The sequence below is a fragment of the Peromyscus eremicus genome, chromosome 11 (genome assembly GCF_949786415.1).
Source record: "Peromyscus eremicus chromosome 11, PerEre_H2_v1, whole genome shotgun sequence".
Lineage (NCBI taxonomy): Eukaryota > Metazoa > Chordata > Mammalia > Rodentia > Cricetidae > Peromyscus > Peromyscus eremicus.
The window spans coordinates 47,604,962-47,617,762 of record NC_081427.1 but is presented as its reverse complement, the minus strand read 5'-3'; the positions used below and the strand labels follow the sequence as shown (position 1 = coordinate 47,617,762).

The following is a 12,801-nucleotide window of genomic DNA, read 5'->3' as shown; positions in this document are numbered from 1 at the left end:
ACTGCGCAAAATGTAATTCAATAAAAGCATTAGTTTTCACTTGCTCTGTTTTCTCTCTCTCTCACACATAAAATGTCAGATCCCACAGAACAGTATTTCAGGGTCAGAATGTTAGATGTGTTAAAGAAAGCTACAGATGAAGAATCTCTTGGTAAATCAGAAAACTGGTTGTGAAAATTGCCTGGATCTTAAATAAAACTTAACAAAGGAAATGGCATTTGGATTACGGGAGGCAGAAAAGGGCTCCAAAGATTCCCACAAGGTCTGGAAAGAACAGAGTAAGGGCAAGGTGAAATTATGCAGAGTCCCCCAGGATGAGGACTGGGTTTGTTTTGATGTTTTTGGAATCGGCACCAACCAGCATCAGTCTGGGATGAGTTATTAAATCAATGGATACCCAGGACCCCTCAGGCAGATAGAAATAAAAAATTTGGGTGTAGAAAAAAATGTATTTGAAGTCTTTAATAGTTGTCCTATTTTCCTGTAAAAAAAAAGGGGGGGGGAACGTGCATTTGAAAAATATTTACTCAGCAAGATGCAAAAGAAATGAGCGTTGGCTATTTCCCTACAACTATGACCTCATTCTGCCAAAGAAGAAGCAAGGAGCATCAGGGCTTCCGTTGGGCTCTTAACGGCTGTCAGGTACAGGGAGGCCACCCCTTGCCCTAGACACAGTGAGGCAAGCACAGAAGCCTGGGTCAGGAGCAACACAGGCCTCAACCCATGATCCAGGCCCAGCAAGCGCTGCTGCGCATGCTCCAGCTGCTATCCTGCGCATGCGTACAGGGTCGCCCGGGCTCAGCTTCCTACGCTGTGCCTGGGAGATGGAGATCGTAGAGGAGGAGACTTCAACGCTGGCACCGTCTCAGCCCGCAGAGCTGGATGAAGAGCTCTCTCCGGGGACTCGGGGGAACCAGTCAGGAGACATGGACTCCTATGACTTGACCATCCTTCATTTCAACGATGTGTACGATGTGGACCCGAGTGCTGAAGAGCCTGTAGGAGGCGCTGCTAGGTGTGGGCCGCCATCTTCCTTGTCTGACCCTGGACGGGGAGTGGAGGGTGGTAACTCTGGAAACCTGCAAGAAGGCTTGGAAGCTTGCATGCCAACCCTTTTGGGCCACTGTTTATACTCCCTTCTGGATGTAGTTAGTAACGCCAGTAGTTTTAAGGGAAGAAAAACTGGGCCTGGTATCTGCACAAAAGGGGACTGGAAACTTTAGTGTGATTGTGGGGAATACTCTGGTAATACAAACCTGTATTTAGACTCAGCCATTTTTCCTAACCATTGCATGATCTTCTTGTCAAAGACTTAACCCTTCTTAACCCTCTTTAGGTACTTTTTAAGCCGAGTTGGGTTCCCCCCCCCCAACCCCCGCTATGAAAATTTAAATTCGCAGTGAGACATCTATAACTATTAATTGTCAGCACTTAAATACTTTTTTAGGTTAGGAAGTTGTGCTCAATGCATCTGATTGCTCCCAGTGACTCAAGGTGGAAAATATTTGGAAATGTGGAAATACAGCAGTGCAAAGGCAGGCTAATACGATGCCAGTGTAAAATATTAATTGGATATTAAGCCTGGTGTGCTGGAATACGTTGAATGCTTGTCTAGGAGTTACAGAAGTAGAATAAATTACTGCAGACTGTCAAAAAGGTGTTTGTGACATGACCCAAGAGGTGTTTGAGGAAAAGGTGGTTTTCAATAGAAGAGATTAAAAATCAGAAGCAGAAATCAGTTGGAGACTCTTTGTATAAGTATAGTTATAACTTAATGACATAGTGGAATAAGAACAGAAAGAACAGCTAGATTTGGAAGACGAAACAGTGTTTAAGAATTGGTTATTCAGTAGCATGTGAGAGAATGTGTATGTACCTGCATATACAGGGTAAAAGGAGGGGGCAGGCAACTAGAAGATAAAGGACCTATAGTTGTTCTGTTGCTTAATACCAAGGAGCAAGAGTTTTGAAGTGATCTCTGAAGGTGTAGTTGGTTTGGGGAATTGATGCTAGAAACACTATATTAAGAAGCTTGATGCCTGTGTAGATAGAAGTGACTATCAAATACTCCAGCGAATAACATCTCCCAGCTATTCTTTCGTTTTCCAATATTTTAGTTCTTTTCCCTCTCTAAAATGTTTTGTACATAGATAGCTCTTCTCTAATTTTGGAAGAAAATCTCATTCTTTAAGTCCTGTGACTTCTTAGCAAAGCTCCTTGGTTATGGTACTGGTCACTGGGGTAGATGGTTACTAAGTAGCACCTCATAGGTGTAGGCTACCATATACCTATGCTTATAATCTACCGTATGTGTTCACTGACAAGTGTTTAAGCCCAAGATGCTCTGGGGTGTATAATTGATAACTGTGTGCAAAAGATCATGTCAGAAGTTTTGAAAACATCTGTGATGGTTATTTTCTATTGGTTTTTGCCATTTCTATGGCTATTGCCAGATTGACTGGATTAAGGAACACTCTGGGACATTAATGAAACATACCCGTGAGTGTCTGTGAGGGTTCTTCCAGAGAAATTTACCTGAGAAGGAAGGTTCCCACTGTGAGTGTGAGCAGCACTGGTCCATGGGCTGGGGTTCTTGAATGAGTTAAAATGGGAAGGAGATACCAGATTAAGCAATGGCATTTCCATTTCCCTGCTTCTTGGTTGGCATCATGGACCAACTTGTTCTTACCGCCATTCTTTCTTGGTCATGATGAACTGTATTTCTATGAACTGAAAGTCAAAATAAACCCCCCTTTAAGTTGTGTTTGGACAGATATTTGGTCATAGCAATGAGAAAAGAAACACATTTACATCAGAATAGAAAGTCACTAGGAACTTCATGTTTATTACCACTCTAAGCCCCCATAATTGTGTGTGGTACAAAGTGGATGGTGAAAAGAAACACTCTGAATGAATGACTATGATAAACAGTGGTATAATCTGAACTGATAGGATGGTCTTGAATGGGGATTTAACAACATAATCTGACTACAATGGAGTTGGGTTTTGGTCTTGAATTATTTTGAGTGAACTTTCAAGAGTATTTTAGACTTACATAAAGATGTGAAATACTGCAAAGGATTCACATATTCCCCCATTATTTACATTTTACATTAGTGTTGAAGCATTTATTACAATTAATAAACAGAAATGTGTACATTATTAGTCAACATCTGGATTCCACTTAGATACCCTTAGTATGTTCTTAGATGTTCTTTTTGTGTTTTAGGATTCCATGTAGGAGACCACACTACATTTGGTCTTTTTCATTCCTTAGACTGCTTTTAATTATGGCAGTTTCTCTAGATACTCTTTGTTTATAATGATCTTGATATTTTTAAAGGAGTATCAATCAGGTGTTTTTAAAAATGTTCTTTAATTAAACTTATATGTTTTTCTCATTGATTATACTGGTATATTTATTTATTTATTTAGGAAAACCACAGAAATAAAATTCCATTTTTAAAAAATCACATCTTTTCATGTCTGCATATTGTCAAAACTGCAGACATTGGCTTTTGTTAAATTTCTCCACTCTGAATTATGTTCCCCGTCCTTCTGCACCCCCATCATGGCAAAGTAACTTAAGAAATTTTTTGGATTATTCCCTGGTGGAAGATATCTCTTTCCTCATTTTATTTATTTCTTTGTTTATTTATTTATATCACTATTGCATTAGTTTTCTAGGATTGACAAAAGTATTGTAAAATGGGTGGCTTAAGTCAGTAAAAGAAAAGGTTTGTCTGGAAGGCCAGCAAATCAAAGGCCTGTCAGAGTTGGTTCTTTTGTGCCTCTCTAGATTTCTGGTGAGGACAGCAGTCCCTGAAAATATGTATAAATGCATCACTCTAATCGCTGGTTCTATTTCACATGGTGATTACTCTCCTCTCCTCCCTCTCCCTTTCCTTTCCCAGCCTTCCCACTCCTCCTGTGCCCTACAAGGATATAAGTCACTGAATTATGGTCCACTCTGATCATCTCATTTAACTAAGCTTAATTACATTTCCATCGAGCCTCTTTCCAAATAAGGCCATGTTCATAGGTACAGGGGGTGGAAAGAGTTAAAACTCAACAAAGATGGATTCATGGATTTCATTGCTTTTTGGTAGACTGCCTTTCAAAATTTTGTAAAATACCAAGGGAAAGCCGTGTGTTGAAGGATTTAAAACAGTATGTGTTGGACAGCAGGATGGTATTTGGGAAATGTACATTTTTTTTATGGATTGTGCAGCTTGATGGAGGCTCTTAGTGACTTCTGCAGCATTTCATCTTCTCGTGTTTCTTTTCACCCATATGCCTATCAGCCATGTTAATGAAAATGCTAGTATCTTGGGGGAAGCTCTGGAGATTACAGAATTCTAATGCCATTGAAATGTCAATTAATCTCAGACGGACAAGGTCAAGGGACACTAGTGACAGGCCTTTGAAAGAGCAATGTGTTCCCATCTGATTTCTGGACTATTAAGGTGGTGGGAAAAAAAAAACACACAAAACAAAAAAACCACTGACTGTTCAGTGATTGGCACCTCTGGGAATATATCCATTTAAAACTGTTGCTCCTAGAAAGGTTGCTCAAAGAATAAATTATTATTTATGTAAGTGACAACTCCAGATTACTTGAATATAGGATTACTAAGAGAATATCTGGTGTGAAGATGTCCTATTTCCTTTGTCCCTTAAATGTTATTTTCTGAAGTTTATTGTCAACCTCTGAGTTTGCATCTTTGCTTACTGGAGCAGATATGTACTCAGTATTCATGTGATTCAACAAATACTCATTTCTAAGATGTGGAGTGCCTGGCATATAGTGTTCAATAAAAACCATGTGAATTATTAATGTAACCCATCTAAAACATGCCAAGTACAACACTAAACCTTGTTCTGAGCAGCAGGGGTGTAGTAGGGAATAGCAAAGGGAAAAAAAGACCTTACCCTCATGGGAGCTTGTGTTCTAGATAGAAAAACAGACTGTAAACAGAATGGAAATATGTCATATGCTGGATGGTAACAAACACAGTGGAGAAAGGTAATGCAGAATAAGGAGAGTAAAAGTGTCGAGAGTTGAAGTTGGGGTGCTTGTCATTTTAAAAGAAGTTACTTAAATCAAACCTTGTAGCTAGAGTTTTCCTGCCTGGCCCACAGTCAGGACAAATCTCTCACCTGCCAGTCCCACAGCCGCTCAGACCCAACCAAGTAAACACAGAGACTTATATTACTTACAAACTATATGGCCGTAGCAGGCTTCTTGCTAACTGTTCTTATATCTTAAATTAATCCATTTCTATAAATCTATACCTTGCCACGTGGCTCGTGGCTTACTGGCATCTTCACATGCTGCTTGTCCTGGTGGCGGCTGGCAGTGTCTCTCTGCTCAGCCTTCCACTTCCCAGAATTCTTCTCCTCCTTGTCCCGCCTATACTTCTTCCTGCCTGACTACTAGCCAATCAGTGTTTTATTTACTAACCAATCAGAGCAAAATATTTGCCATACAGAACATCCCACAGCAAAACCTTACTTGGGCTGGTGAGAGGGCTCAGTGGGTAATAGGGCTTGCTGCCAATCCTGACAACCTGAGTTTGTTTCCTGAGACTGTGATGATGAAGAAGAGACTCAACTCCTGCAGTAGTCCCTCAGCTGTGCATGTGCCCTGTGGCATGGGCACCCCCATATGGACACACAAATAAATAAAATATAATAAGAATAATAAGGCCCCATGATCAAGTGATATTTGAGGAGACACGAGTGAAATGAGATGTAGTATGAGACATTTGACTGTCCACAAGGAAATGTTTTAGGCTGAGGAAGTTGCAAGAGCAGAGATTAGGAGGTGAAAATATGCATAGTGGGTTTCGTGGACACCAGGTAGCAAAATGGCTAATAGGGTATGTCCTTAGTTGGCAGGGTCATAGGACTGAGTCTCTGGGGGGCAGGGGAGGGGAGGGGATCATTATGGTGCAGATCAAAGAATGGGCAAGAACAAATTAGACAAAATGAGTGCAGTGTGGCGTACATGCTTGTTTAGTTTTGGGGTTTGAACTATTGCCTGTGTTGTAGATAAAATTAGCAGTTTTCAAACCATAGTCTTAGCACCTTAGAGATTTCCATAAGATCCCTATCTGTGATACTAATAGTCCCAGCCATTTTCCTTGTGGTCTTTCTAGTTGTCAGTTGCTTTGTTCATTTGTAGATTGTTATGTGTGTATAGAGTTTGATAAGTTAATTTGTATGACTTGGAGATACCACGTTGAAAATCATTTTGCGAAACTGTGTTACAGAGTTTTGGTATAGTAGCAAAGAAACATATTCGCAATTATCTAGAAAGTTTATTGAAATGTTTTTCTAGTTACTAACCTGTGAAAGACCAGATTTTGAAAATAAGTGTCATACAAAGCAGCCTATTCCAGTAAATTGTATGAAATGGGAGATAATATCTCACCATTCTTTGCTTAGCTAGACATGAGGTTTGCACAAGTATGCCATCTGTGTTTGCAAATATATTCTTTATAAAAATACATGTACTAGGTCTTTGTTGCTTTTTAGTTAGTAGGTTCATATGTTAATTTCTTAGCTTTTAGGGGACTGGGAAAGGGAATCTTGAGATTGAAAATTTGAGACTGTCTCATCTATATTATAATTTTTTGACGCTAATATCAAACTTTGTTTTCATACATCCTTGTTTCTCTAAGACCTAGTAGTATAAAGCAGTTTGTAGATTCCTTTGGCTTTAACTGCTTTGTCTGTTCTATTTGTGGATCTATAATTTGGATCTAACCTCCTTTTTAGACCTATATTTCCATCTGCCTACTGAGGATATTCACTTTGATGTCTCCTTGAATAGGCCTAAAATCAGCTTACCGGCTTTTTCCTCAAGCAGCTCTTATAACTTTGATCCCTCATTTGATAGAATGACTTTTATTTCAGTGATTTATAAGACATTTACAATGAATAAAGCTGTAGTTATGGTATATATACATTTATAGACTCAAAATCTTCTACTTTCTTTTATAAAGTTGTTTCTCAAATATATTTAATTAATTAATTAAATGTATATGGGTTTTTTATCTACATGTATGCCTATGTACCACATGCCAGAAGATGGTGCCAGATGCCCTGGGACTTGAGTTAGGCTGTTGTGAGACACCATGTGGGTGCTAGCTATCAAACCCAAGCCCTTTGAAAGAGCAGCCAGTGCTTTTAACTGCTAAGCCATCTCTCCAGTCTATTTCTCAAATTTTGTATGTATCAGAATTGTCCAAGGAGTTGTTAAACACCGACTTTTTTTTTTTTGTGCCTTACCTTAGTGTTTCAGATTATGAAGGTCTCGGGTAGGACACAGGGGAGAAATGAATTTCTACTAGACTGCTGCTGCTTCTAGTCTGAAAAAACGTTAGCAAGTGCTGATTCACACCATGTTAACAGGAATGCATGTCAATCATCACATCCACTTGGCAGGTTTTTAAAAATTCTGTAGTTTTGCTCCTAAACTTTTTCTTATTTGTTTACTTCCCAAAACTCAGATCAAATCTTGTGACATTTACTTTTTTTCTAGGTACAGCTGTCATTTCACAGAATCCTTTGATCTCATATATTGCTCAGTTTTTGTATTTATAGGGTTACTGCCTATGCCTTGCCTTGCATAAGCATATGCATTATTTCCAGTTAAAAAAGAAAGTTATTAACTAAATGTACTGATGTATACAATTTTGTTGTCTGTGGTGGTATTGTGTTTCCCAAAATATTGTGTACCTTAATAAACTTACCTGGGGTCAGAGAACAGAAAAGCCACTAGTTAGGTACGCCTTTAATCCTAGCATTCCAGAGGCAGAAATCCATGAGTTCAAGGATATAGACAGGTATGGTGACTCATCACGCCTTTAATCCCAGAAAGCAAACCTTTAATCCCAGGGAGTGGTGGTAGAAAGCAGAAAGGTTTATAAGGCATGAGGACCAGAAACTAGGAGCATTAGGCTGGTTAAGCATTTGGCTGGTTAGGCATTTGGCTAGTTAAGCTTTTAGCTGGTTAAGCTTCAGGCTTTTGAGCAGCAGTTCAGCTGAGAGCCATTGGGATGAGGGCACAGAAGCTTCCAGTCTGAGGAAACAAGATCAGCTGAGAAGTTGGACAGGTGAGGTAGCTGTGGCTTGTTCTGTCTCTCTGATCTTCCAGTGTTCAACCCAATACCTGGCTCAGGTTTGATCTTATTAATAAGAACTTTTAAGACTCATGCTACAGTTGTTTGGAGTTCTCACTCTCCCCTCCTCTCCCCCTCTCCCCCTCCCCCTCCCCTCCCCTCCCCCTCCCCTCCCTTCTCCCCCTCCCGCTCCCCCTCCCTCTCCCTCTCTCTCCTATGATTTTTAAATAATCAAAATAAGAACTATTTCTGGCACATTATAGGACCCTCATTCTCACCCCAGTCACTTACCCTGGCTTTCATCCATCACTCCCAATCGTATAGCATGTACTCATTTATGTGGGCTTTTTTTTCTTCACACATTTGAGATTCACTCAAATTGTTGTATGTAGCAATAATATTTGTTCTTTTTCTTAATTGTGTTCTAATGTGTGACCTATAATAAAATTTGATTATCTATTCTAATATTCAAGGACACTTCAATGGTTTCTAATATTTGTTATGAAATCACTATTAGCATTCTTACATAATTCTTTTGGTAGTTAGAAGTAATCATTTTTCTTGAGTGCATGCCCAGAAGTGAAATTTCTGTGTCATATACAGACATATGTGTAGCTTGACTAGGTGCTGCCAAACATTTTCTCAAAATAGTTGTACCAGCTATATATCCATCAACAGTATATGAAAATGTTGATTATTCCGTTTTCTTGCTGCTCAGCACTATTTTTATCGTACTGGTAGGTGTGTAGCAACATACCGTTGTAGGTTTAATTTGTATTTCTTGTTGAGTAATGATATTGAACATTTTCATATAATTATTGGCCAGTTGTATTTATTCTTCAGTTGATGTTCTTTCTATTTTACATTAAAATTTAATTTTTATTTCTTTTGAGTCTCACTGAATTGTATAGGCTTGTCTCAGTCTTCCTCACTGCTTGGATTACAGTGTGTACCACCATGCCCAAATCCATGGTATTTTTCCCCAACTAAAATTTTGAATTGTCTGTCTTTGTGAAATTGATATATAGGGGTTGTTAGCTAGTTTCAGATCCAATTCCACTGTTGAATATATGCCTTCCAGATATTTTGTCTAGTCAGTGTTTTTTCATTTTTTCCTACTGGTATATTTTGATCAGTGGGAGATTTTAATTTAAACTAAGTTTAGTTGACCAGTTTTTTTTTTTTCCGTGATTTGTACTTTTGCTGGTCTGCTTAAGAAACCTTTGCTTCAAAGTCATGAAGATGTCCTTGTATGATTTCTTCTAAAGTATTTATTATTTTGGTTTTTAAATTATATCTGTGATTCATATTAATTTTTATTACATTGATGTATCATGTGTTTATCCATGTGTGTATGTGTACGTGTACGTGTGTGTGTGTGTGTGTGTGTGTGTGTGTGTGTGTGTGTGTGTGGTAGGTCAGAAGACAACTTGAGGAAGTAGTTTTTTACCTCCACCATGGAGGGCCCTAGAATTGAACTCAGATTGTTAGGCTTGGCAGCAAACACTTTGACCAACTTGCCTCATTATTTTTACCAATCCTTAAATGTCGGAATAAGGTCTAAAATGGAGTCATCATGTGAAAGGAATTCTGAATGCTTTTGAGGAACCTCCAAGAAAACAAGACTAGAGTTTTGTGATCTCAGTTTCTTCAAAAACACAGAATTGTTCTTGGAATGTGCTTCATGCCCTTTCCAGGTGAAGCAGTTAAAGAGTGAGTTTACTCTAGATTATTCGTTACAACTGTTTATTTTTATTTGTTTAAATGCCTCCATGGAAAGAACATGTTTTTGCCCCATGTGGCTTGTCCTTGTGATTATACACTTTATTCATGTGATTCTTCTTAACCCTCACAATATAGATTGTCCGCTGAATAAAGTTGGCTACTGCATGAGACTCTAGTCCACCTCATTTTTAGGTTCCATTCTCCCAGGTTCTGCTACTTTTAGAGTAGTAAACACTTAAATTAATTTTCATGTATGATTATGAAAGTATTCATCTTTTACTCTTGTATCACTTGTATAATTACATTAATATTTATATATTTACATTTAGTGGCATCATTTAGTATATTTATATAGTTTCATTGAAAAAGATTCCCTTTTTAATACTGAATTGCAGGTATGCATGTTAATTAATCAAGTAACTATGTATGTATGTGTTTGTTTCTGGATTATGCTTCCCCACTAATCTAAGAAAATCCTATACTATATTATTTTCCATAGTTTTATCATAAGTCTTGATGTTCAACGATGAAAATCTTTTAATTGTTCTTCAGCATTTTATGTCTTCACATAAATTTTATATAGAAATCCATGTGGTTAATTTCTTACCTTAAAGTTTTCTAGACTAAAATGTTACATTCCTAGTTTGTATATAATTTCAAAAATATGACTAGATGTTGAAAATTATCTGCACAATTTAAAAAAGAGCTATAGGACATCATAGTTTTTCTTTTATATATATTTTTTGGTTTTTCGAGACAGTGTTTCTCTGTGTAGTTTTGCGCCTTTTCCTGGAACTCACTTGGTAGTCCAGGCTGGCCTCGAACTCACAGAGATCCTCCTGGCTCTGCCTCCCGAGTGCTGGGATTAAAGGCGTGCGCCACCACTGCCCGGCTTCTTTTATATATATTAATGTAATACATTTATATTTATGGTTTCCTGTTAAATAATTCTTGTTGTCATTGAGTAAACCCTGTTTGTTCATGTGTCTTAATCTTTTTATATGTTACTAAATTCAACTTGTTACATTAAGTTTAAGAATTATGCCTGTATGTTTGTACAGAATATTGGCCTATAATTTTCTTTTAATGTCTTTCAGTTTTTGATGTGAAGATAATGCTGATATAATATGAATTGGAAGATACTGCTTTCTCTCTGTCTGAAAGAGTTTGTATGAGTAGCGTTATTTCTTTAAAAATCTTTGAGAGAATATCTAGGATTGAAATTTTTATTGAAATGTTCTCAAGTATGGTTCAGTTTCTTTAATAGTGATAGGAAAAGTTTTTAAAGAATATCTCATGTCAGTTTTGGTAAGTTGCATTTTTTTCAGATTTATTGTCAGAAAAGTATTTATAATATATAGGCTCTGTAGTGGTGCTTCCCTTCTGTTTGGCTGTTGATAACTTATGATTTTTATCAACCAATCTTGCTAGGGTATAACAACTTTATAAATTTTGCAGTGAATGAAAATGTAGCTTATTTGGCTTTACTTGTATTTTTTTTTTAATTTCTGCTTTATTTCAGTTTAGCTGCCATTGATTTTCTAGCTTTCTACAAGACAGAAGCTTGAACGCATCATATAAATATTTTATATGATTTTAAGTCATTTTAAGTGATGTCACTGGGTCTTTTATTTTCATTCTTTAAAACTGATTTATTGAAGCTATCATGCTGTGTAGCCCTGGCTAGTATGGGACTTGTTATTTAAACCAGTGGTCTCAAACTCACAGTAGTCTTCTTGATTCTGCCTTCTGAGTACTGGGATTAAAGCCATGTGCTACCACAGCTTGGTTAAAAATTTTTTTTGAGATTTTATTTAATTAATTTATTATTTTATGTGTATAGATGTTTTGCCGACATGTATGTCTGTGTACTGTCAGTGTTTAGCACCTTCAGAAGCTTGAAGAGTATGTGAGATTCCCTAGAACTGGAGTTACACATGGTTGTTAGCCACTCTATGGTGTCTGGGAACTGAACCTGGGTCCTCTGAAAGAGTAGCCAGTGCTCTTAACTGCTTAGCCATTCTTCCATCTGCTTTTTAATAAAAAATTTATATATATATAATGAAATATGGTCATATCTATCTTTCATTTTCACCCACCAACATGTCCCCCTCCCAACTTTGTCTTTTTAAAACATCTTTTTTCTTCTTTTTGAAATGGCCTTTTTTCTTTAATTGTATATACATAAAACTGATATATATGTATGTTCCTAAATATATAAATATAGCCAGTTATTTATGTTTTCAGGGCTGACCACTTGGTGATGGATAACAAATTCAAAAGTGCTCAATAAAATAATTGTAAACTCAATAGACAGACATCAGAAAGATTATTCACAATGACCAAGTTGGCTTTAACTCTGAGATGCAGGGGTGGTTCAACATATACAAATCAATAAATGTAATAAATGATATAGACGTGCTTACTTACAAAAATCACATGTTATCTCAATAGATGCAGAAAAGCCTTTGAAAAAACCACAACAACATGACTTTATGATAAAGTCCATGAGAGAGTAGGACTAGGAGGAACATACCTCAACATATTAAAAGCTATATCTGGGAAGACAACAGTCAGCTTCATGAGAAAAACTTGCAATAATCACACCAAAATCAGGAATGAGACAGGGCTGTCCATTATTACCAATTTTTTTCCAATGGTGTGTTTGAAGCACTATTTGGAACAATAAGGCAAGAGAAGGAAATTAAAAGGATACAAATAGGAAAGGAAATTAAACTATTCCTATTTACAGATGACATGATATTATACATAAAAGATCCTAAAAACTGTGCCAGAAAACTAGAAATGATAAATTCAGCAACATGGCAGGAAACAGAATCAACTTGCACAAATCATTAGCTTTTCTATACACTACCAACAAACATACAGACAAGGAGATCATGGACACACTCCCATCAATAAGAACCTCAACAAAAATAATTTGTAA

The 12,801-nt window shown here is 37.3% G+C and overlaps 1 protein-coding gene across 4 annotated transcripts in view; it reads left to right on the top strand.

Annotated features, from left to right (window-relative positions):
* The first annotated feature begins 645 nt into the window (after positions 1-645).
* Positions 646-12,801, top strand: part of LOC131921728 (trifunctional nucleotide phosphoesterase protein YfkN-like) — a 43,086-nt gene continuing 30,930 nt past the window's right edge. For 2 of the 4 annotated variants that reach the window (XM_059276462.1, XM_059276461.1), the window contains exon 1: positions 646-1,015. In XM_059276462.1, the coding sequence (XP_059132445.1) occupies positions 777-1,015 (239 nt within the window). In that variant the 5' untranslated portion in view covers positions 646-776. Of the gene's footprint in view, positions 1,016-11,006; positions 11,163-12,801 lie in introns of those variants that run through there. The other 2 variants (XM_059276463.1, XM_059276464.1) reach the window with 2 other exon arrangements.